General features: G+C 42.8%; 1 protein-coding gene across 3 annotated transcripts in view; it reads left to right on the top strand.

Moving 5' to 3' along the window:
• ALLC (allantoicase) overlaps window positions 1–26,142 on the top strand; it is a 729,391-nt gene that overhangs the window by 39,258 nt on the left and 663,991 nt on the right. For all 3 annotated transcript variants that reach the window (XM_069605010.1, XM_069605008.1, XM_069605009.1), the window contains exon 2: window positions 12,084–12,177. In XM_069605010.1, the coding sequence (XP_069461111.1) occupies window positions 12,088–12,177 (90 nt within the window). In that variant the 5' untranslated portion in view covers window positions 12,084–12,087. The remainder of the gene's footprint in view (window positions 1–12,083; window positions 12,178–26,142) is intronic.

Raw genomic sequence — 26,142 nt, 5'->3', positions numbered from 1 at the left:
TTATAGCACTCCCACGATGCGGCTCTCAATAAACTCCCACCAATCAGAAAAGTTAAGGTACAAATTTCAAGAGGGACAAGACACTTCTTTACGCGTTGTATTTAGAACCGCTTCTGACATACATTAGGTAAAATTCAGTCATAAAAGGGATATGGTTTGGGGAGGAGGAGCACAAGGTAGCGGCCATCGCCGACGACATGATGATGACCCTGACAGATCCAGACACTTCTATACCAGCTTTGTTCATCAAGCTCTCCAACATAGAGAAGGTCGCAGGACTAAAAATAAATATGACTAAATCCGAGCTGTTGAGCTTGGGGCCCACAGAAAATCGGGTAATGACACTGCCAACGCTTTCCCTGCTAAAGTTGGCTAGGGGCAAGATCACTTACTTGGGAGTGAACTAAACAGATTCTATCTCTGGGTTATACGTGGGAAACTATCCAAAACTGCTCTCTAAGATCAAAGCCGACCTAAGCAGATGGACCCCCATGTGCATATCCTGGCTGGATAGGATAGCTACAATAAAAATGACTATGCTTCCCAGATTACTATACCACTTCCGGGCACTTCCCATTAAAGATCCACAATCTTTTTTCAAGACAGATAATAAACTGCTATCGCAATTCATATGACAAAATGAATGCACTAGAATAGCACTAGAGACCCTGATGGCTCCTAGACTGAAAAGTGGACTGGGGTTGTCGAATTTCGCCAAATATTATGAAGCTGCCCAATTTCAGGTTCTACGCGAATGGTTCTTGAATGATAGATCCAAGCCGGGGGATAGGATGGATCAGGCGGTAGCAGGGGCTCTCTTGGAGGGACTGTTATGGTTAAAAAAACAAGACAGGCCCCGTAATGCAGGGTTATGTCTGATTTTGCTTGTAGTCTGCGACCTCTGGGACTGCCTTCTTAGTCAAGGTCCCCTAACGACAATTCCATCTCTGTTCACCCCTTTGTTTGGTAACTCACAATTTTCTCCAGGGATGAAACCAAGCTCATTTGCGAAATGGCAAGAAGTGGAGTGTAGAAAGGTGGGAGATATGATGGTGGATGGCGAAGTCAGGTCATTCGAGAATTGTAAACCACAGCGAGGGCTAACAGAGAAAGACAGACTAGAGTATTATCAGTTGAGGCACTGGTTGAAACAACCCTACATTAAAAAAAGGCAGCGCTAAGGGGTCTGACCCCATTCGAGAAGTTCATCACAACACATGCAGGCGACAAATAGCTGGTATCAAAGCTATACACGATACTGCAAGGGGAGGCCCGGACTGCACCTGGACATACATGAAGCGTTGGCAGAACACTGTTGGGGAAGCCATACCTGTAAAACACCGGGAGACACTCTGGGAACAAATACCAAAACTAACTCAAGCCATTCAAACCAGGGAAGCATGGTACAAGGTGATGATACAGTGGCACTACACTCCCGAAAGATTGCACTCAATGAACCCAGGGGTAACCCAAGAATGCTGGAGGGGCTGCTCAGAGAGAGAGGATTGGAGACATGTATGGTGGGATTGCCCGATATTGGAGGTTTTTTGGGAAGAAATAAAGGGCCAGGTACAACAAATGGTAAGCGGGCCACCAACGTACTCCCCCAAGGAATGGATGTGCGGTCTCTTCGACCCCGAGTTCCAGATTCCTATGAAACCCCAACGGAAAGCATTCATGATTCTGTTAATAGCAGCCTGGTTAGTTTTGGCCAGCAAATGGAGCAAAAGGCGCCCCCCGGGAACATTGAATAGTTACATACGATTTGGGGGATTCTATCCATGGAATGGGTAATGTATGAGATACAGGGGTAGAGAGACTTATTTCGCAAGGACTGGGGAATGATATTGGACTACCTTCAGGGAGACTATATGCAACAATTGTGCCCCCAAAATTTGAAAATACTGGACATAATGTAGATGCTAAGCAGCGATCGGTGGTAACAGGGCATGCCTGGTCTTATCGGTCTCGAATCAGGCACGGGGATGGGGTGAAGGGGTGAAGAAGGGAGGTGGCACTGTTTTGTATCTGTTGAAAATGCTATTAAAAAACAAAAGGTAGCTGAACTTTATATCCTGGGCTCTAAGTTGCAAGCTGACGTCTTGGCTATGAGAACACATTAAGTTCACTTAGCATATGGGATGGAATATTCAAGCCTGGCGTTTATTATCCTGGAACAATTCAATCATGCTGCACCAGGCACAAGTCAGAGATTTGCTCGGCATTACCAGAAAATATAGCTGGCCCCAAGCGCACATGCAGAACTAAGAAAAACAGTGTGTTTAGCATTCTGTCTATCTTTGACTACCAAAAGGTTTGGCAAAGTAGCTGTGACACTGACAGCTTTAGGGACGGTCACTTCAGTAAGCAATTAAAGGGAGCAGGTGCTTCGCAAGTGCGTAATCAGAATATGTCATGCCAGTGAAGGAATTCGCCATATTGTATGCACTCCTATAAAAGTACTGGGGGCACACTCTGGTACCACAGTGCGTAAGGTCCCTCAGGGGGCGGGTGGGGAGTGAGGTCCTGAGGTCCCGGATTTAGAAGTCGCTTAACCCATTTGGTCAGGTAGCTGGTAACAAATACTGACACTTTATCACCATAATACATAGGCATCATATTTTGTCAGTGTTGTTTTTTCTCAACTGCCCCCTCCGGCATTGGTAATTTGGGTTAGCTGTGATGGACCACCGATTGCTACAGCGATTAAAGCAAAGAATATTGCAACCTCATTTGCATTTATGAACCTCTGATGTAAGTCATTCGATTGGAGAAAAAAAAACGACGATTGTTGCCTTTGCTGAGGCTTTTCAGAATTACGTATCTGCAAATGCCCCTCAAAAGTGCTGCTTTTAGCAGCTACACAAGCCACTAATAATCTCTCTTTTAGTTTTAATGTTTTCTTTGTTTTGCAAATGCTTTTTGCTCTAACATGAAAAGAAGATATTGCAGTTTTGGCATTATCAAACTGCTTAACTTTCACGAGACGGTCATCATATGCACCACAGCAATTACCCAAATGTTATGGGTTAATGTGAAATGAATTGAAAAAACACAACAGTACTTGTCATTGACACTTGTAATCTCCTCCAAAATGTCATGAGCCTTTGCTGTGATACAGTAACATCCATCTGAGTGGAACACCGCCCGAACATTTATTTATTTTATCCCGTCATTGATACGCTTAAAAGAAAACTTATATCCACGCACTTTTCCACACTCTACATGGTGTGGCGCCAGATGCAAACAGCGCTGCACATGCGCAAAGCTTAGCCATATCTAACATGCTGCATTATCTATGGTCCTGCACTGTAGGCAACATGCAACATCCTCGTTCTGTGTTCATGAATGCTTGTCATCAAATCTCTATGCCAGTGCCCATCGTAAACATGCACTATTGTGAATATGTTTCATGAATCAAATATGAACCCCAGGGCCACTGTAATTCTACAGCTGGATTTGAATCTTGCCGCCAGAGCTCGACTATTTATATGTTTTCATAACGCCAGGGCCCAATGTCATGCGTGATAGGTTAGTGTGACATGATGTCTCAGAGATGAGGACTTTGCAGTGAAGCTTACTTGCATGGTATGGTAATTCTTATTGTATCCAAGTCTGGCCGCTCCATTGATATGGAATCCTGAAAAGTGCACAGTACTGCATTGAGGTTGACATAGTAGCACTCTTCCATCTTTAACTTCTGACAACAAGGTGTCGTCTCAGAGCTGTGGTCAAAGCTGGACAGTGCCTCTAGTGTGAGGGAAGTGGGCTCATGGCAACTTTAGCGAGGGTCCTCTAAGTCCAACAGTATAAAAACAGGAGGACATTTGTAGATGCAAAAAGCAGCACCAAGGGCAGTTATTGTCCAAGACGCCCATCACCCCTAGATTAGTGCACCACCAAACGAGTTATTAGAAGCATCTTGTCTGGAGGTTTTGACCACTAGGATATCTCGCAAAATGTCCACAAGGCTACAAATGACATGCCCGAGCTACCACCCTAGATCTTACATAACACATCTTACGGTGTGGCTTGGGCATCAATAAGCAAATGATGAAAGCAAACCTGGAAAGCAAATGTACTATTGCAAAGTAAAATAATCTGATTATCAATGGGCTGATAAACAAAATATATATATATTCTAGTAATAGAAGAGTATCAGTGGTGAGGCTCATGCCCAGTTGCTGTGGTTACTCACTCTGTGCACTACAAGTTACAAGTTACAGTGCCCCTTGAGTGACTTCAACACCATGAATGCAGTTCATAGAGAAAAGAAACCCCATGACTGAGGCATGCAGCTGTGATTATCCAAGCCATCAGAACACCTTGTTATTGTTCCAAGTGTCATGGGAAGGAGCAGCAGCTTGGCACACTGAAGCCACTTCAGCGGACAGGGACAGCTGTGATGGACGGGCTGTGGGGCATGAAGGCAGCGGAATGCAGTTAGTTGACTGCCGGGAGCATGCCATGGATGTTGGGTTCACCTTTAAGCTGCTGATCACCACCTTGGATGGAAGCCATTCCTCCTTGCTTGACATGAAACACAGTGGCAAAGCACCCTTGATGGTTGCTGTGGTGCAGAGGGAGGGGCATCCAGACCTGCTACTGCTGGATGGAATTGGTGATTATGTGGTGGGGCACAGTCAGTGGCAAATTCAAGGGTTTTTGTGCTTGTGCCACTAAAAATAAACTCTAATCACCTTTAAACAGAATGCAAAGGAACACTTTGGGCAATCATCTCACGAATAATAACATAATCATGCTTAAAAAGCACATGACAGATGGAACGCCTTAACAATCATATTGTTCACAGAGTATGTTACTGGACACTTAATTGCCACCATGCTGTATATTAAGCTTGTAGGTATATGGACGCTTCAGGTATGTTAAATTGTTATTTATTATGGGTAAGTGTAATGGTTTCATAGCTCCACCAGCATCAGACATCTTCCTTCTCCAACTTCTCCTTCACTCAGCCAACCGCCGCTCCATGCACCATACAACTACATTCTCAATCCACATTCCACCCCTTCTACTAGGATACGACGAAGCACGTTATTCTGAAGATGTCTGAAGGTTTCCTTATATGACACAAAGACATATTATTATTAATAATAGGCAGAGGAAAAACGTATCATATTAAATATTAAGAGGTCATTTCGTTGTGCGGATCAAAACCACAGCTACTATGGCTGCGCGCTTCCCAGGTTAGTGTTTTAACATTTAGTAGGGTGGCTAGACGTCCCGGTTTTTCTGGGACGATCCAGGAATTCGGCCTGCTGTCCCCCCGTCGCAAGAGTTAGATACATTTAAAAACCACCTCCCAGTTTTGGAAAAGGAAGGTGGCTGCTGCAGAAAGGCAACAATTAAAGCTGGTATTTTTACATAATAACCAGTTTCACAGCATTACCATTGTCAGACACCCCAGGGTAGCCTCGAACCTCAAATAGTACAGCAGTTAGCTGAAATATTTGGAGGAATTGTGCTATTGATGATAGAAGCATGAAACTTGGGGCACATATACTACAAATGGAAAGATTATATTTTGGCTATGAGGCCCTCCCAGATCCCCTCCACCCCCAACAGTAATGCCAGACATTCAAAATGGCGGCCTCAGAAAATTGCAGTTCAATATAACAAAACTGCAAAGAGTGAAGAAAAGGAAGATATCACCAATGGGTAATGCTGATAGTTCAACCTAATTCACCCGTCAGAATGTTCAAGAAAAAAGTTCCTTGAAAACAAAACCAATATTCTTTTTGGTGACATGCCTGTCCCAGCTGGTAGATCATTGTGTACTGTATCTATATTCGGTCTTGATACCTGCGTTCGTGAATGTTCCCTTAAACTAGAAGGAAACCCCCTGCTTGGTAAACTGAGTGCAGGCAATATTATTGCACAAGATGTACCATATTCATTGCCTTATATTTAAGCAACGTGCCCTGAGCGGCGGGGCATTACCGAGTCAGGTAATGCCCCGGGGCCCATAGTTATAGGCCCGAGCGAAGCGAGCGCCTTAACGAAGGCCCCTGCGACATTACCTGACTTGGTAATGCCCCTGCTGCAAGGGGCATATTGCTATTAGTACCCTGGCCCGCAAGACCGGGGTACTAAAAGCATTTTCTTCTGTCCTGAAATGGGAAAAAATAAATGGTAAAGAAAATGGCCGCTGGGAAAGGGAAAACAGAGTGTTTTCCCTTTCCATGGCGGCATTTGGAGGTGGACATGCTGGGGACAGAAGTGTTCCCAGTGCATTCACTCCTGAAAAAGGTAAGTGGGGTTGGGAGGGTGGGAAGATCGGGAGGAAGAACAAAAAAAACATACCTGAGTCCCCAGCGGGGGACGATGGCAGCTTCTCAGCCGCGTGGAGCTCGGAGCAGGGATAGCCCCGCTTCGAGCCTCCTCTTTGGCTGAGGGGCTGCCACACCCCCCGCGGGGAACAATGGCCATGGAATCCCGGCCGAGAAATTCCTGGCTGCGTAACGACCCGGTGAGAGCCAATCAGAATGTATTTTACATTCTGGTTAGCTCTCGCCAGGTACTAATATTAAAAAATAGAGCAAGAGACAAAAAAAAACACAAGAAACTGCAATGGACCATATTAACCATGGTATTGCTTTTGCAGAATTTATATCATACATCGAAGATGCTCCAACAGACTGAAATTCCACCCATATTTAATGTGTTGAGCTATGCAATCTGTACAGCATGAGGATGAAACAACATAGGGGTGAACTTTCAAGACGAATACCTTCCACGAAACTCAAAAACAGGATATGTGCTTATTTTCCTGACATAGAAGCACATAAACAAGGCCGTCATGTGATACTTATATCTAACAATGATATTGCATCTGCACCGAGCAAAGCTTGTGAATACGATGCAGATAGTGAAGCTGTTCATTTTGCGAAAGCAGCAAATATAGTGAGAAGGGGTATCTTCAAAATGAAAAATCACTTCAACAGATCTTTTGGAAACAAGTGTCAGGAAGACTCTGTGCAAACATTTCTATTAACAAAGGTTGCTATGGTTACGAACAGCCCAAACATTAAAGCACATTCAAGTTCTTCAACATTGCCACAACCAATCCTCACGGTTGCACAGTTACTAATGTACAGAAGTATGGTGAGACATCAGGAGTATGAGTTTGATTGAGCCTTCAGGCACAACGATAACGGGCAATTCCTTTGCCTATCTACTTAGGTATTTTAATCCACACAAGAACTTGCAAGCGTGAACTTTTTGAAACCCTGCACGAGCTTGGTTAAGCATATCATATGACCGTGTGCTACACATCTCATCAGAACTTGGCAATGAAGTAGGTCATCACTATCACACAGAAAATGCTGTCATTCATCTTCAGTTAAAATGAGGGCTCTTCACGACTAGAGTGGTTGACAATATAGACCACAATCCAAGCTCTACCACAGTTCACAACTCTTTACAAGGTACAATAATATCAATATTTCAAAATTCAGATGATACTTTTATGGGGACAGATCGGACTATGGCTAAAAATCCTTGTGCCAAGAAAGTGATTAAGCATCTTCCTTAGTGCTCCACCAGTGTGCCCGCTGTTCCTCCTATGAGAACTGATTATCCAGTGCCGACAGTAGAAGAGAACTTAGCTGACTACCAAGTTACGTCGCAAGCTATGGTGAAAGAATGCATCTGGCTGAAGCTATTAACAAAGGTTCTGGCTAGTGACACCCTACAAGGAGATGAAATAATCACCTGGGCAGCATACCATGCAAGCCAACAAGAAGAAACTCCAAAGGATTGTGAATTAACACTTTCATCGCTGCTTCCTCTATTTCCAGGTCATGCTATGTCAGTGGCCATGATTTGCCATTCAATGGATATTGTGAAGACAGCAGTTAAAGGCCTTAATCCTGGACAAATTCCAATAATTATGTTTGAGCAGCCACTTTACGCACTGGCAAAACAAATCCAGTGGAACTAGCCAACAACTCATGGCGAAGATCAATTAATTGTAATATGTGGTGTGCTCCATATTGAGATGGCAGTTCTCAAGGTTCTTGGAAATCTCTTGGATAAAAGTGGGTGGACTGGAGCACTTGTTCTGTATGATATTACCACAGCTGGAAAAGAAGATTTGTTTATAAAAGGTTTCCATGTGAATCGTACCCGTAGGGCTCATCAAATCACAGCCAGTAGTCCCTATTTACTTCTGCAGTAGACATACAATGACAACAGCCAAGAGGTAGAGGATGGCAATCTAGTTAAGTCGCTTGAAGACTGGTGTAAAGAAAGAAGTGATGTATGTACCCAATTTAGATTCTGGTACATCATTCTAAAACTAAAACTCCTTTTGATGACTGTTATAAGAGCGATACGAGAAGGAGATTTCCAGATCAATTTAGAGGCGCTATTCAATATTGTTCCCTGGTTCTTTTCCTTGGACCATACTCACTATTGGCAATGGATTCCTGTCCACATACGTGATATGGTTTCCCTTAAAAAGCATCACCCTAAATTCATGCAGAATTCATGAAAGGAAAATATGTACAAAAAATTCAAAGCATCCATTCTCGTCTTTTGCCATTGATCCGGCCCATGAAAAATATAACACATCAGTCAAAGGTGATAGAGGGGCTGTAGGCCTGACAGAAAACCCAATAGCTCTGCATCATTGGATGGTCTTTGATCCTGATATGCCCCGCTTAGTTGAAGAATTTAGTTCTACAAAGACAGAGAGATGGGAAAAAGATCAGTGTCACCACAAGGCCAACAAGCATTCACAGATGTCTTCACAGAAGTCTCTTACTCATGCAATACAAGCTACGGGAAACCCATTTGGTGAAACCAAATGTGATCTAATTGTACTTAACAGCAGGAATATAGTACATTCAGCAGTTGCAGACACATTGCTAAATATTGGAAACATTTTAGTTATTTATCTGCAACAGCCCTATTAATCAAACTAAACGTATTGCAGATCCTTTTAAGCAGAAATAACCTTCACCTCTCAGCCGTCCTCCAGTTCGTGAAAAGCCAAATAAACAGTTACAACTGATATTGTTGAGGAATGACTGCTCACTATTTTCTAGACTCTACATTGCGTCTCAAATACGTAATGGAGATCTGGATGATTTCTTTAGACACGAAAAACATGCCTATCCTCCAGCACTGTGGAAGTTAAGGAGTCTAAGAACCAGAACACAGTCTGATTTATTGATTTGCCTGGAAGAACTCACACACAGAAAAAACACTACTTCAAAACCAACAGTCCAAATGACTATCCTTGACAGCGCTGCAATTGTGAACATGGTGCGACCAGGTTTTGCGAAAGCATTAGATGATTATGTCAGTACTGTTTCCATATTCTACATCTAGTTTCAATATGTTACAATGCTAGATATCCTCTGGGATGTGTACAAGCCTGACAGCTTGAAGAGTGACACACGCAGTGAAAGGGGAAAAGGTGTTCATAAACATGTTGAACCAAGAAAGGTACTTCCAAATAATTGGCAGGATTTTCTCCAATGTGATGAAAATAAGACTGAATTGTTCTCTTTCATGGCAAAAGCCTCAACAGCTATTGACACGAACAAGCAGGTAATTACCACAAATAGTACCAATGTTCTTTCTATAAATCTTCAAGATATCTTGGGACTGGCTCCATGCTCACACGAAGAAGCAGAGACTTGCGTCCTACTCCATTTATGTAATGCTGTGAGGCAAGGATATAACAAAGCCGAAATACGCACTGTGGACACCAACGTTGTAGTTCTCGCCATCACATCACATGTCTGAACATTGAGGATCTATAGGTTACATTTGAAGTTGGGAAGAACCTCTGGTTCTTTGCCACTCATGAGTTAGAAAGAGCATTGGGTCCTGATTGTTGTACTGCCTTACCATTGTTTTATGTAATAACTGGCTGTGACACTTCGTCTTTTATTGAAGAAAGAGGCAAATGGGCTGCATGGGACACCTGGAACGCATATGGTGATGTCACTTTAGATATTTGTGGTGTGGCTGACAGGCCTAGTCAGCAGGCAGTAGAAGAAATGCTGAAGCCATTGGAGAGATTTGTATTTTTGCTATACGACCACACTAGCAGCGGCGAACATGTTAATGAGGCAAGAAAATAGGTATTTACTCAGAATGGTAGATCAATTGACAATCTACCTCCCACCCAGGATGAGGCCATTCATCATACAAAAAGAGCTGTCTAGCAGGCTGGTTACTGCTGGCCCAAACGATGGTCGCAACACCACAACTTCCATCGCCAAGTGATTGGAGATGGCAGAAGGATGAAGGTGGATGGGAAATATCTTGGAGAACCCTACCACAAGCTACACAAGCTTGCAGGGAACTCTTATGATGTGGCTGCAAGAAAGGCTGCACACTACAGTGTAAGTGTAGGAAGGCTGTCCTACAGTGTACTGCTCTTTGTACTTGTGGTGCTCTTTGTACTGACTGAACTCAGGGGCAGGGGCATTATTAGCAATAATTTGTTTTAGGGAAAGTATCAATATGTATTTAATAATGAACAATAGCATAACATCAGTAATATAAGACAATGTATTTGCATTACATAAATATCAATCAATAATTGTTTATACTTTTGTTTTTCTTCCCTTGACAAAATCAATGTATGCATACATTCTGCTATAAATTATGAAAAAAACTCATTATTACTTACTAATAGGCTTCATTTATACTTCTAAAGTGTACAATAGGCATTGCATGACCACAAGTAAATGATTAAACAATACACATCTACAAAAATGAAGACACCTAAATGACAACTAATTTAGAAACGGCTGCCAACTTTGTTACAGGAAAAATCTGAGATGACCTTACAGCCTAAAATGTTCATTAGGTTGTGGTCTAAAGGTGTGTCAAAATGAATGCTTCTATCATCAAATGCACACTTGTTTCACCTATCTACAGTACTACAACCTTTTTGTTCATAACCATATACATTTAATGAATGCGCCACAAAGACTGGTTAAAAAATTAGCATAGCACAGCCTGTAACAACAATCAAAGCAAAAGCTCTTGAAATGGCTCCAGTGACATATCATTTCACAACCATTCAGTTTATATATATATGAGAAGTGCTTTAAATATTTATTTTAATCCGTGATCCCATGGGGTAGGAGGTACCATCGAAGTGGGGCACGACGGAGCAGGGGGGAGTTTGAATGCGCTTGAGGTGCTAGTCCTACTTTTATGTTTTTGGCCTGTCCTGGTTTTTTATTTTCAAAATCTAGTCACCCTATTAGTCCACCACCACTATCAAGAATGGCATGCATCTGTGTGCTGGTGTGCCTGAGTATGTAATGCTGTGTGCTTTGTGGACAAGGACTCCACATGCAGGCATGAGGACATCTGTGGAATGACCAGGAGACATCTAGTGGCAAAACTATTGATAGTGCCTTGTGCGGCCTCATTGCAGTCGAGATTTTAGAGACATTATGGGACTCATAAGTTTGGTAGTATCTCACTGGTAAATCCAGCGAGACACCACCAAACGGTAATACTGCTCCAGCCACTTGGTCTGCCGGAATTACCAAAAGATTACAAGTGGTGGGAAGGGTGGGAATTCCCCATTCTGTGGAGTGCCATAGGACCCCATGGGAGGAATTGCTTATAATACCAGTGCTGCTACCGGCAGATCAGTACCGGCAGATCAGTGCTGCACGTAAATCCGGCCAACCCACCACCAAACCTGGAGTGTGCCGGTGCGGTAACATGCCAGCATGCATTAATACCAGCACGTTATTACCGCACCAGCACACTTATAATGAGGTCCATAATAGAGGAGATATGTGGTGATGAAATGGCCATTTCCGGTGAGTAAAAAGTCTGATAAGTTTGTTTGTTTGTTTAATCATTTATAATGCGCACCAGACCCAGAGGTATCATCAGATATGTTTTAATATCGTTCTCCATTACATTATCTTGTGCAGGTTTAAAAGGTTGCCAATTTAATAGAAAAATTAGATTAAGACATTATTTGTATAAAAAAGCATGTAGTGCATTGTAGTAATGTGTGTTTCTTCAAAAAAACAATACTTTAAAGAAAACACATTTTCGGTTATTTCCAGAGAGATGGAACCTGGAATACAAGAAGTAGCAACTGAAACAGTTCCCGATTTTCTACAACTGAATGACTTGGCTAGTGAAACTGTGGGGGGAAAGGTAAAGTCACTTTTTTATTGTTAGTCTTGTCATTATATTGACACTACAAGATCATAACATAAATAACAAATAATCTGTTCAATACTGTACAAACATTCCAGCATTCCGTTCGCAGTGTTACCCATGAGCTGATAAACAGTGATGCATCCTAATCTGAAGCAGGATTAGGTGTTGATTTGGAGGGAAGTGTGTGAAGGTAGAGGCAGACAGAGTGGAGATTGGGATCTGGAAATTGCAAGAGCAGAGAATGGGTCTGGAAGCCAGAGCCAACTGGAAAGAGGCCCAACCACTGTATCATGGGCTGGGGCCATATCCCTGGTGCCAGATGCTGATAAAGCTACAGAGCGCGGTACTCCTGATGGCACTGAGAAAGCAGAAGAGCAATAGGTGCTGGAAGCTCAGGGCCAGCATGAGAGGTGCTATTTCTCCGAGATTGTTACCAGTGCTAGCAGAATTGGATCCCAGAGAGGAAAGTGTATTTCCCAGTGACATGTTTGTTGATTTTCTTAAAAGCCATGCTGATACTACTAATAAAAGTTTCAGAAAACAACTTTTGTGGATATTTTGGATGTTTTGTTGATCACCACAGTGGTCAATACACTTGGAGAATGGGTGTCCCACTTTCATTCAAATTAATAAAGCTTCTTCTAGAAACATTTCTTTCCTCAAACAATACGCTTCACCTGCCATCGTTGAAGGTGATGCATATGTATATGTGCTTCTTTTTTGTGTGTTCCCATATTTTGTAATCTCTCCACATCTGCGATTGTCCCAAGTTTCAATGAACTCCACCAGAAGGTTCAATGTTCTGTTAAACGTCATAGTTACCACAGGTGGCCTCCCGCACAACCCTCTCTGAAATATCCTGATGTGGTCCCAGTTAGTGGCCATGAAAAATCTCTTACCGCAAACAAATATTTAGCTCTTTTGCGTTGGATTTGGGGCAATTTAATAAGCTAATTCTGATCTCCTGTACATGATCATGGTAAATAGTGATGTGGCCTCCAGTGTCTATATTTGTAATCAAATAGTGTGTCAGGTCCTGGACATCTGAGAGCAGATCCATGCATTGCGGTACAGCAGCAACAGAGACACACTTGCACCTAATTTGACATGTAGGTATCTTTTGTGACCTGCCATTGAGCGAACACTTGCAGATACGCAGGCATGGAATTACAAGCTGTCTTCGCTTGTGCCTTTTCAAATTACAGAACAGCAGCTCTCTGGTGACAGACCACTCAATATTCTGCAGCATGCACTTGTCAATGTGATTAGGAATGAAAAAGTATAACATGTCTCAACATTTACTGTTCTCCAAGTGCATGAACCTGCAAGTAACATCAGTGGATAGGTGTATTGCTTACTCACAGTGCAGCATGGTGTGGAGAAGTGAATTTGACAGAACGTGCCAGAAGTAAATGATGAGTGATGGAAGGAATCGCTGCAAGCCCTGTCCTTAGGTTCCTACTACTTGGTGAGGTCCAGGGACTTCATTTCACCCAAATTCCAGGTATAGCGGAAGTGACATCAAACGACCCTTGGTCTCTGATGACATCACAGGAAGTGAGGTCATTTGACCCCACCCTGAAGTGATATTACGGGAAGCAATGGAACGCGACCTTTCACCCCTTGACAAAACTGGAAGTGGCATCACATAGCATTGTTCTTCAGTACACTACGAAAAATATGGTTATGATATCACTGTAATGTGATATACATTTCATACAGGAATGGATCAACATATGTATAGTTGATATCAGTGTATATAGGCCCATATTACAAAATTACTGTGGATCCAAGCCGCCGTCTCAGGCCAAATGATAATGATGTGTTATAATATAGCACTTATGCTTAAGCGCCTTATATACAACAAATATACATTCAATATCACCCAACCTGTAATGATACTCATTTATTGACCTCCAAAGGATGGAAGGCTGAGATGGCCTTGCTGGGAATTGAACTTGTAACCTGCTGATCACACACAAATCGCAGCAGTGAGCGCTCAACCCACTGAACTATTTTACCAGCTATAGCTATTTTACCAACTATAGTAAAATAAGCAATTACATGTCTGAATATTCTCAAAGTCAGAAAGCAAATTACACTCTGTAGTTGATACCATTAAAACTGGTAACTGAGATTTAACAGCAGGCCACTTCATCTGCAGGTCTGGTGCAAAGTTGCCCACATGTCAAGCCAGCATGGATCTACCTTTTGAGGCTTCAGAGGTTGGCAAAATACATCTCACGGGTTGGGTTCATAACTGTGTATTAAAGAATTTAGAGTCGCGCAGGTAAAGCAGGTCAGTCACACAGCATCCCGTACTCTGGCCACTGGTTACCTCACACATGCAAACAAACATGCTGAACAGCATGCCAGGGAGATAGGAAAGATAGACATATTACAACAAAGCATTAATTGTGGCACAATGAAATCAAGGGCCGCTGTATGTGATAGAGTCAAACATTTCTACAATGTACACAAGCTTTTGTCCGAGGACACCAAGATGGAATGTCTTCTGATGATTGTAACAGACAACAGTAGAAAAAAACATACAAAAACTGCAACTTGTGAAAAGCAAAATACATAATCCGAAATTGATGCTTATTCTACTCTCAATGCTTTTTGGAGGTTTTTGGGCCTCATTACGAGTCCGGAGATAACACTGCCGCTGCTACCAGCGGGTTGCCACCAGACTCGTAATATTTTACTGGTGCCTGACAAGTCTAGTGGCCCGGGAAGTCAGGCGCCGGTAAAATGTAAGTCCCAATTCCCATAGACTCCCATAGGACTGTCAGATGGGCACATGTATTTGTATTTATTGTTTTATATAGCGCCTTAATCCAAGGCGCTTTACAGTTAACAACAAAAACACATCAAACATGGAACAGTAGAAGCAATAACAATATACCTGAATCAAACCAGAAAATCGGCATGTAGAACAATTTGCATATGAGAAAGAAGAGGAGAGGAGGGGGTGGGGAAGGAAGGAAGAGGGAGAGAGAGTAGTGAGTAAAGTGAGTAGTAGAAAGAAAGGAGATTTTAGGAGAGAAGGGGAAAGATAAAGAGAACAAAGAGAAGGGTACTAGAAGGAGGGAGAGAAGGGTCAGAGGAGGAAAGGTGTCAGGGAGGGGAATGAAGGAGTGATTTCAATGAGGAGCGGAAGGAGGTATAGGTGGGGGTGGAATGGATAGAAAAGGGTAGGGAGTTCTAGTGTAAGGGGGCAAGGAGCTGAAAGGAGCAGAAACGAGAAGAGGCACAAGGGGTTGGGGGAACAGAAAGTAAGAAGAGATCAGCAGAACGAAGGGAGCGAGAGGGGGTATAGAATGAGAGAAGATAGGAGTGGTAAGGAAGGGCAAGGTCGTGAAGAGATTTAAAGACAAGACAAAGGAAGTGAAATTTAAGTTGGGAGTGGAAAGGAAGCCCTCCTAGGTAGGAAAGTGAGTTGGAAATGGAGTCGTGGGGAGAGAGAAGACAGAGGGTGCGGATGGCAGAGTGGTAAAGGGATTTGAGGGGGGCAAGATGGGAAGCGGGGAGACCGAAGAAGAGAGAAGAACAATAGAAAAGGCGAGAAAAGATGAGGGAGGAGATTAAAGGTTTGGTAGCATGGAAGGTGAGAGAGGGACGGACTTTACGGATGTTAAAGAGATGGTAGCGACTTGCCCGAGAGGTAAGGGAGATATGATGAGTAAAGGAGAGGGAAGAGTCAAAGTAAGTGCCAAGATTACGAGCATGGTTGGAAATAGGAAGATTGGAAGGGGGAAATGAATACAAGGCGGGGTAGAGGGAGGAGGAAGTGTGTTAGAAGGAAAGAACAAGACTTCAGTCTTGTCAGTGTTAAGAGAGAGATAGTGAGATGAAGTCCAGTTTTTAATGGCAGTAAGAAAGGAAGAGAGATTGGGATGCAAGTCAGAGGTGAAGGAAGAAAAGAAGAGGAACAGCTGGGTAACATCGGCGTAGAAATGGTGACAAATCCCGAAGGAGGAGATAATAGGGGCGAGGAGTGAAGTGTAAAGAGAGAATAAGAAGGGTCCCAGGACAGAGCCTTAGGGAACGCCGTATTCGAGAGGGAAGGTAGTAGAGATTTGTCCACCCCAAGAAACGGCGAAAGAGTGGTGTGGTGGGAGAGGTAAGAGGAGATCCAGTTAAGGACAGACTCTTTGAATCCAAGGGAGGAAAGAGTATTGAGAAGTAAGGGCTGATCGACAGTGTCGAAAGCAGCAGAGAGGTCAAGGAGTATGAGTATTGAGGATTGCTTAGAATAGCGAGCGGTAAAGAGAGAGTTAAGGACATAGGTAAGAGCGGACTCAGTAGAGTGTTTGGGGCGGAAGCCAGATTGAGAGGGGAGAAGGAGAGAGTGGGTAGTGACAAAAGTTGAGAGCTGAGAATAGGCTAAGCGTTCAAGTATTTTAGAGAGAAAAGGTAGAAGTGAGATTGGGCGAAAGTTGGAAGCGAGAAGAGGATTAGCAGAAGGCTTCTTCAGTATAGGGATGATAGTGGCATGCTTAAAGGCAGAAGGGAAGGTGGCCATGGAGAGACAAGTATTGAAGAAGGAGGTTAGGTACAGGCCTGGACTAGCCTGGCGGGAAACCGGGAGTTTTCCTGGTAGGCCTCTGCACCCTGGGCCTCTTATGTGCTCCACTAGCAGTGGCGTGCCTGACTTCCCTTCTATTTCTTAACACTTTTTTTCTATTTTTTCGTTGCTGAAATGAACATATTCTAGGCTGAGCTGTCTCGTGAGAGTATCACTGTCAGGATAGTCATAGCAATTTGTCCTGCAGCTTCGGCTCTGTGTAACTGACACACACAGATTGCTGGAGAGTTTGTAAAGGGACTAGAAACTAGCAGAGCTTGTGTTGCTAGGCAACTGAGCTAGAATGTATCTGTTCTGCCTACCCAGCCTGCACGTTCAAGTTTCTCATGGGCTGGTTGAGCTGGGGTTGTTGCAGACAAAGCATGATCCCTGGGTGGCTGTTCCATCCGACACTGGGATCCTGGCTCCTTGTCTTGTGCGATGGACTGGAAATCAACGGCTCTCAGGTGAGAGTGTGTTGAGAATAAACAGTAAAATATAGTCCGATTTCGAAGAACACTATGCAATACATAATTTCTAAAGTGAACAGATTCATAGGTGTGCAAAAGTGCTCACAATGGGCAGTGATTATCACACCAGTAAGGCATAATATCGCACCACTTTTTTCAGTGACAATTTAAAGTAGGGGAGAGAGGGGATAGCATAATTGGTAGGATCATGTATGTTTTAGTTGAAAAGAACCATCCCAAGCACTAACATAGAGGAGTGCACCAGAACATGAGCACTCAGTATGGAACGACAGAGGGGTGTTACCAGTGACAAGAATTTGTAGAAAGTCTGGAAGAGAGGTTTCAGTGCAGAATGAAACTGAAAGGAGTAAAAAAAAAGAAGGGTGCATGTATGGGGAATGGTACCTGTAGAAAAGAGAGTGGTACAGTAAATAAGAGAGAGGCTGAAGTACATTACTGCAGAAGCTAAAGGGTTTAGGGGGAGAATAAGTGCCAAGGAGAAGACACGTGCATCAGAGCGTGGGGCAGAGGGGATTTTAGTTCAGTGGAATGAGGCACACAGCAGTGTAAAAGAAAAGGGCACAAACAACAATGGATTAGTATACAGAAAAGAGTTGAGTCTTGGAGAGGGACACAGGGAAGACTGGGGAGCATAACTAAGTGCAGATAAGGTAGGGGACGTGTAGGCAGTGACGTCTTTATGGAAGGACAAAAGGGGCTGCTACAATGAGGGGCTGCCCTCGGGATAATTGGCTATTTGAAAGATATTCGTCATTGCACATGTTTTACAAAACATAAATGACACATTTCATGATACATAGTGCACTGAGGCCATGAGCCTTCTTCCTGGCTAGTGTTGGGAGCTACCTTCCGATCTTATCATTTAAACCTATAATGTGTTCACTGTACATGGGTCTGCAACTGTCGCTCTCCAGATGTTTGGGACTAGAACTCCTATCGGCTATAGTGTGAATTGTCAATGATGAGTACTCTTGGGAGTCGTAGTCCAAAATGTGGTGAGCTGTTTCTTGCAGACAACTGCAGATATAGTTTGTTAATTTGCTATATCACTACTTGAGTAGCGTTTTCTCTTTTCTTGGGGGACTGCATTGATCACGTGCAATAACCAAAGTTAAAATGCATGTTGGAAAGTTTGAGTGACAAAATGGATTACAAGGTAGTTGAGAGCAAGGGTACAAATTATAAATTGGAAGCTACTAGCCAGGGATAAAAAGTCATTTGTCCCCTCAATTGTCCACATACACCAACAAATCATTTCTTACTTTCCATGCTTCATTTCCCACTAGATAATGACTAGTTGCAAGCACTCGTTTTGGGTCCTGGTTCAGTGTCTTAATCACTTGTTGCAGAGATCTGAGTTCACATGCCAGATTAAAGTACCAAATGCCAGCAAGGGGACTCAGCCTTTCCTCTCTTTCTGAGGTGGATAGGTTGTGTATGTAAACGTTGGTGCTAGTAACATCTACTGTCCCACAAAATCACTTACCTGCACCAGAAAGCGCTTATCGAAAACTAACATAGCATCAGAAAGGAGCAGGTTTAGAGCTTGGTTCCTCTAAACAAGCATTGATAAAACTGGCTAGCCACCCCAATGAAGTGCATAAAGCTTCTGTTGGGACTGGGATAGGTGGAATTGTGTAGAACCTGTATTGTGGCTTTGCTACCTGACAATACTGTGATCTTCGACAAACCATTTTATCTCAATGTGTACTCAGGTTTGCCTATTCACATTCATATGGCACTGTTTAGCGCATCACCTTCTATTTCTTATTATGCAGGCCATTTGAGTGAAAAGCATGTTACACATGAGAGCTGAACAAATGTCAGAGGCTTTTCAGATTGAGTTATTGAACAAAAAAATCAGTTTACTTGTTTTCTACCATTTCACGTTGTTCTTCACATTTTTAATACAAATCTGCAAGACTGACAAACAATGACTATAAACATGTGGCTTTATCACACATGACCTGAGAGAGCCCTGTCTGGAATCAAACCTGCGTCCTGTAGGGTGAACACAAATGCCCGAGATGAATGCATAACTTCTTGACCTATCTTACTGCAGAGCAAGCAGCAGGCGAAATAAGTGAAGGTGAGAGATAAGGGAAAAAGCAATAGACAGATGTGTGGGGAGACCGTGATTCTGGTGCATGTTGTATGGGTTCCCTCTTTGTAGCCAGTTTTGAAGCAGTGAAATTGTACTGACCATCTAAAGAGCCGTCTGCCCCCCCCCAAAGCCTGGCTCTGCCACTGTGAATAAACTTAATAAGGGTCAGCAGCTTTGCAGGAAGCTCTGTCTTCCTACTGCAACCAATGGTGCAGCATTCCTGACTCCAGCAATAAAAAAGTATTTTCACGATCCCTGAGTCAAGTTTGTTTTGATTGCATGGTGCGTTTTCTTCTTTCAGCTTTCCCCCTAGTAATTCCTGTTACTTCCTATCTCTCCTATTGCTCTTTTCAGTGGATTTACTACAGGTTTCCACTTGGAAAAGGGAGGATGTGCCATAGACTGTATTCGCAAGAGCCACTGCCTCGCAGGCAATTGGACGGCAGGGGGCCACATTCGCACCCCCTAGCACCGTCACTGCTCCTAATTTGAAGAAAACCGATACTCTCTGGGAAAAAAGCTACATTTTACAGCCTGCAATATACAGTGCTGAGTGGGAGCAGCAGCTTGAACACATAGTGTAAGCCTACTGGTCACCAACGCTGGGGCAAAGGCTGCAAATAGCCACTGAGTTGACTACCCAACGTGTGAGGTCATAGTTTTATCCTTGAATCTGGGCCAATAAACCAACTGCACACTTGGGTTGTGGAAATACACTACTAGCTGCTTTACGCCACCCTGCTGCTTTTTACTAGTGCCATTCAAGTCAACACAACCTCCAAAAATCATTGGTGCCTTTAATTCAAGAGCCAAGCAAAATGTTCCCGAATTCCCCATAGGCATAGACAAACACTTGGTATGGCACGAAATGAGAGACTCTCATCTAAAGGCTGGCATTGTTTTAAGGCAGTATTCAAGGGTCCAACCCTCTGCTGCGCCAGATAAACTACAGGTGTACACATTTAAATGTTCGACACTCTGTGGAAAGTGCTGGAAAGAGAACCAAGGTGATGACAGTACACTGCAGTGCACCTGTCCTTTATGAAAAGTGCAGCTCTCTGGTTTCCTGCCACCACCTGGTTATAACAAGGTACTTAGAGCTACTCTGCTACTGAATTTCCATAAACGTGCATCTCCTTTTAATGATTTGTTATCATGGACCACTTTGGTGGGTGCACAGATTATCAATTCACATTTTCAACCCCACTATCAAATGTTCCAAAATGCTTCTGTGTGCTCTTGGTTACGAGGTATCTATACAATTTCTTTCATGTGTTATTCACATGTAAGTTATATACCCCAATTTAAAAATAAAAATGTGCAGTAAAATGCAAATTTTCAATACATTGCTAAGCTTGGGCACTCATGTTAAGTTGGGGGAGATGATAATGCTCCTCCAATGAAATTATTAACCAGCCACCACTAACGTTGAATCATTTAAAATGCTATTCCACCTCCAGGAACCACCTCGTCCACGAACACCAAATGTTGCCTCTGCCTCTAGCGGAGACCCCTGAGCCACTTATAAGCAACATTCAGCCTCTGGTTGCCCCAGGAGCAATTAGGCTGAGAGGATGAAAGGAAGGGCAGTAAGTACCTATAAGAGATGCCAGCCATCGATCCTGGCCACATGCATGAGCTCCAACTCTGGACTGCAGAGGGTAAGGGATATGGATAGGGTGGCCTTCAAGGACTGAGAGAGGTGGTCCAGGCATTCTTTTTTTCTATATGCATTGTGTAAACATTGGGAATCAGTGACATATTTGTCAGCCAGAGCTGTGAAGATATATGGTCAACTGTCTTAAGTACAGAAGAGGCTTAAATCGTAGCTCCACCCTACCATTTTGTGTGATCGTGGGAAAATTATTTGATCTCACTGTGCCATATCTGGAACAATTGGCACATCAGGTATCGTATTTATGTTGGTAGGGGGAGGCAGGATACCAGCCATGGAAACATTTGCTTTAAAGTGCACAATTTTGAGCCATTATATTCATGATGTGCTGGTAGTGTGAGTTTTTTTTTAAGAGGCATGAACAAGAAAGCCAGCCACTCCAGAAACAAAGAGCTAGATGGTGCTGGACACAGCCCAGAGCTTCCATTTAAAGAAAAAAAATAAACCTTTTTTTTTTAAGGGGTAGCAAGGGAGACGGCAGAGGTACCAATGGAGACGACAGGGGTTGCAGCAGCTGTGACCCCCAAATGACTTCCCTGGTGAGGTCCCACCCAAGAAAAGAAAGCTTTGGTATGCCTTAACTGTTCTCTGCTTGCTTCCAGTAGCTATGGTTGAGCATTATATGATGCTGCCTAGAGGCAATACATAAAGAAATCATGTGGGCCCACATTGTGTTTCCAAAAATAGAATCCTTTATTTGAACGTTGGTAAGGAAAATGAATATCAATAAAAGCACGCCAGTTATTCAAGTTCCATAAAACAAAAAGACATCTCGAAACGTTCTTTAGACCAATACACGATTAACAAAGGTTAATAGGGACACAAGGAAAGTATTGAAAGCCAGAGTTTTCATATCCGGACTTAATGATAAAGCCAGAGAGTGTTCAGATCCAAGATGACCTTGTGTTAGCTTTGCGGTTCTCCTACAGTCTCTGCAGTCTCAGTGTTTACAAAGTAACAACAATCATTCAAACAGATGTGCTGGGTAATTGTTTAGTGGCTGGTGCATCTGGTGGCTCCTTTCTAAAGGCAATCCGTGCCTTAACAAAATAAAGAAAATGTATTGGCAGTCCTTTGTTTACAGTCCCTTTGCCCTATAAGTCACCTGATAGGTTTAAGTAAACTAATAGCCCAATGTTTCTCAGTAGAGCTCACGGTCCAGGAACGTCGGTGGTCTCAGAACACAACTTTAATAAGAGCTCACTATGTAGCAGTGTGGTATTCTGATGAATGCCGTATGCTACGCTTCACTTCAGATGCTTCTTCAGCGACACATAATGCTACAATTCAACAGCTGTGTTTATTTCTTTCTTATATAAGCCCAACGCTCCATTTCCTTACCTTGTGTTTAGGTTTTCCTCAGATCTCCATCAAGTTCAGGAATTTAAAGTGCTCTTGTGAGAGCGGTAGCAAGATTGTCTCACAAACACTTTGAAGTCTTCTCCAACAGTCTCTGTGGATGATGTAGTAGTTCCCAAAACCTCTGTTTGCTGCCACAGGACATAGGGCACAGGGATAACTAATGGATTGGAAACTGCAAACTCTGGGACACCGACGATCTTGACAGTTCATCCCATTGTGTTTGTTACTGCTGACTGTCGTAGTCCTCAGGGTTTTGATGTTTTTGCCTTCCTCATTCAGGATCCAAACAGAGGTCTGAACCTGTTGTATTGGGGAAGAGGCTCTGGAGAGCTTACAGTCACAGCTTTTTCCAATGGTCAAGGAAAGTTCTCTTCACTTGGCAGGGCCACACCTCTCTCTGGTCACTGAAAGGTTTGTTTGCATGCACACTGTCAGAGCTTAATTGCATAAACAAGTATTGGGACTACAATCCACCCAATGCTTAGTGTAGTTTTGGGGATCTACAGGAAGCTTAAACAATGCACCATATGGCCCTAGCATCGGCCCACTAGGGGACATTAAGAGTGTTGATTCTCTTTGAGTGTGTTCATCCTTTGGGTTAACTACGTTCACTATTACTGTAATTTCCATTTGGGCCAGCTATCGTCCTCAATATTATTCACTTCCTCTTTGATTTCTGTGTGCAGCTCTTGCAAGGAGTGTATGGCCTCTGTCAAGGCCCCATTCTTCTCATCGTGTGAGGGCATTTAAGGTCAGATGTACGGCACCCCTTTATTAGTCATTGAAGAAATCACCACTGTTTTGATTGTATATTTGTGATTCTTTTTTAAAACTTGTTCTGTAAAATTGCTAATGCATCTGCAGCTTCTGACCCCCACTTGGGTGATCCCCTTCACCCTTTTGGTGGCAAGATAGCTCAGTAGCATCATGTTAGCTTTGACTGGATTGACAGTTTTGGCTTTACACAGGCACTTTATATGATTATGCACTTTATTGTTGCTAATAATATGTTCATATTGAATGTGAACTCATAATGATTTTTAATATGTATGTTTTAAACAAACAATGAAATTTAAATAAAATAATCAAATTTTTCCTTAGATTTTTTGTTGGTTGATCTGGTCTTGTGCCGGTCCCCTTTATAACTTGTTTTCTTACTCCGCTGACATGACTTGTGTTCTTATTATATAGGGCATAAAAGTTCAGCAACTTGGGCCTATCTTTGCACACACGCCTCCCTCCATAGCTGTGAGGAGGTCCAGAACATAACTGTTTTGTAGGGTCATTAGCCTGACTGCTCTTAATTCCTCCTTCATGGCATTGAAGCCTTTTACTGTGGCATTGTTAGTTTGTAACAGCTCCCATCTTGTTATTTGGATCCATTGTGCATTAGTTGACACTTTCAGGGTAGGCATAAGAAAGGATATAAAGAACACTGTTGTTTTTCCAAACAATTTATAATCATCTGGTATTTCATTGTATGCTGTAGTGGCCATCTCGGGAAAATGAGTTAGTTCTTCTAGTGCGCTTTAGGCCTAGGGATCTTTTGTTCCTGTTGTGTGCCATCGAAGGAAAAGTCCCAATCTGAACCTCACTTTGTGGAATTACCAATGCTGGTCCGTTTAATAATACTACTGAACATATGCCACCCCACTCAGGTGGAAGCTGCATACATGCTCTTCTATCACAGGCCCAATCGTGGTCCATGAGCATGGCTGTGCCAATTTTCATGCTTGGTATATCCATAATGCGTTTGCACCCCTTATTTTCACCAACTTTCACTGGGCCATTATTCCTAAAACATAACTTCAGCTCTTGTATTTTCGTTATGGATAGTGGTCATGCTTCATCTTCCACCCATGTTAAAAATGTGGCAGGTTGTTTCTATTCTTCACAGCACACTTTATCTGCATTTTCGATCGGATTTATGGATGCAGACACTCTGCTCTGCATCCCATTACTGCATCCCGGGAGGATAGCTCAGTGGCAACGTGCTCGCCTTGGAAGCAAGACAACACCAATCAACACAGGTTTGATCCCCGGGTCCGCGCTTAGAAACTTCTGGGTATAAGTGCGTTATAAATATGCAACTAAGAAAACAACAACAAAAAATTCTGTAACAGCGCCTCGATGCCGCCGGGCTGTGTGAGCGCTTTAAAAATGCAAATAAATAAATTACTCTGTCAACCCATTCCCCCAAGGAGAATACGTTTCCAGCTATTTACAATTGTGGCCTGTTAAAAACAATAACATACCGGTTTCCCTGGGCATCCCGGCATTTTAATATTTCATGAGCCACTACCGGAAACTCTCCTCTGTTTGGACCTGTCAGAGTATATTTCAGCACCTTGGTGGAAAGTTCTTTATCTATCAGACGTGCTTCAACATTATCCATCATTTGTTTCTCTTTTATATAATTTTCTACGTATGGGAAGGCTGCTGATGTCACATATTTTATCATGACCGATTGTCCTTGGCTTTGTTCCCTTGTGAGAGGCACAGTGAAAGATGTACCTAGCAATGTGCTCTGGATTCAGGTACTTCTAGAGTCTGTCATGGCGTATGGGAAAGGTGAGTAGACAACACAGCTTTCACTTGATTTCTCTCCCCACCTTTTCCATTGACCTATACCAAGAATTTCTATCGCTATGTATAGTTATCGAAGTACTTTTTCATGTAATATTGATCATCTGCAGGACTTCTTATAGTCCTTACTTTCTCCTTAATTGGGTAGAATACTGTTTCTTGCTGTGACTGGGAAATTGGCATCTCTTTTATTCGCTCACAAACGTTATACAATAGGGACATATTTACATTTCCAACATTAATCAACTGTACTGTGAGGCAATATAGGAAATAGAGACAGTAAGAAGAGAAGAAGAAAACAATAATCATAATAGCTATGATGTTGACTGTCTGTAACTTTGCCTTGTGGTGTATGTATCGGGGTATCAGGAAGAAATCACTAACATGGGGATAAGTGAAGATTTTTACAGGTTACCTATTACTGTGCAATAGTGAGTGAATCGAGCCTTTTTTTTTTATCAACAGTAATTATAATAAACATGTTTTTATTACACGATATTAAAAAAGAGAAAAAAACAAATGCAAAAAATATGCTCTAAAAAATGGTCTCTTAAATCTTCCGGAAATGTATTCTCAAGGCACGCCACACTACCATTCTAAGCAGAGTTCAATAAATTGTTCGGGTAACTCATCCATTGGAAAGCACTGTTCAACAACGTATCCAGGGAGGATTTTTATGATAATTCCCTCTGTGATCATTTAAAACAATCTTTCCAAGTTTCTGTCACTTCTCACTCACAGTTCTATGCAGCTCTAGTTCTGGCTTGTGTGGTGGACCCTCAATCCTCATCTCCTTCTGGTTCCTGGTCGCTGGGCAGGGGAGCAGCAGACCTGTAAGCCTTTACATCAGTAATGTGTACCCACGGCTTGCGATCCTGCATTTTCACTGATGTAGGGGTACATGGTGCCACTTACAAACATGGTTATGGCACAGCGCAAGGTCCCCAGTAAACAGTAGGAGAGCAGGGATAACTGTGTCATGATTCAATTCTATTTCATCTTCTTTTGTGCCTTTTGCGATACCCCATGCCTTTCCCTCACCTATCGAGAAATTAATGAGCAACATTTAGTCATAGACATCAAATAATCATGCAATTCATCCCCTAAAACAGTGACAGCGATTTGGGCATCGGTCTGCGCGCATGTTGGTGGGGCAATGGGTGTGTGCAAT

The sequence above is a fragment of the Ambystoma mexicanum genome, chromosome 4p, assembly GCF_040938575.1.
Source record: "Ambystoma mexicanum isolate Mex_15411 chromosome 4p, UKY_AmexF1_1, whole genome shotgun sequence".
Taxonomy (NCBI): domain Eukaryota; kingdom Metazoa; phylum Chordata; class Amphibia; order Caudata; family Ambystomatidae; genus Ambystoma; species Ambystoma mexicanum.
This window is presented reverse-complemented; position numbering and strand designations above follow the sequence as displayed.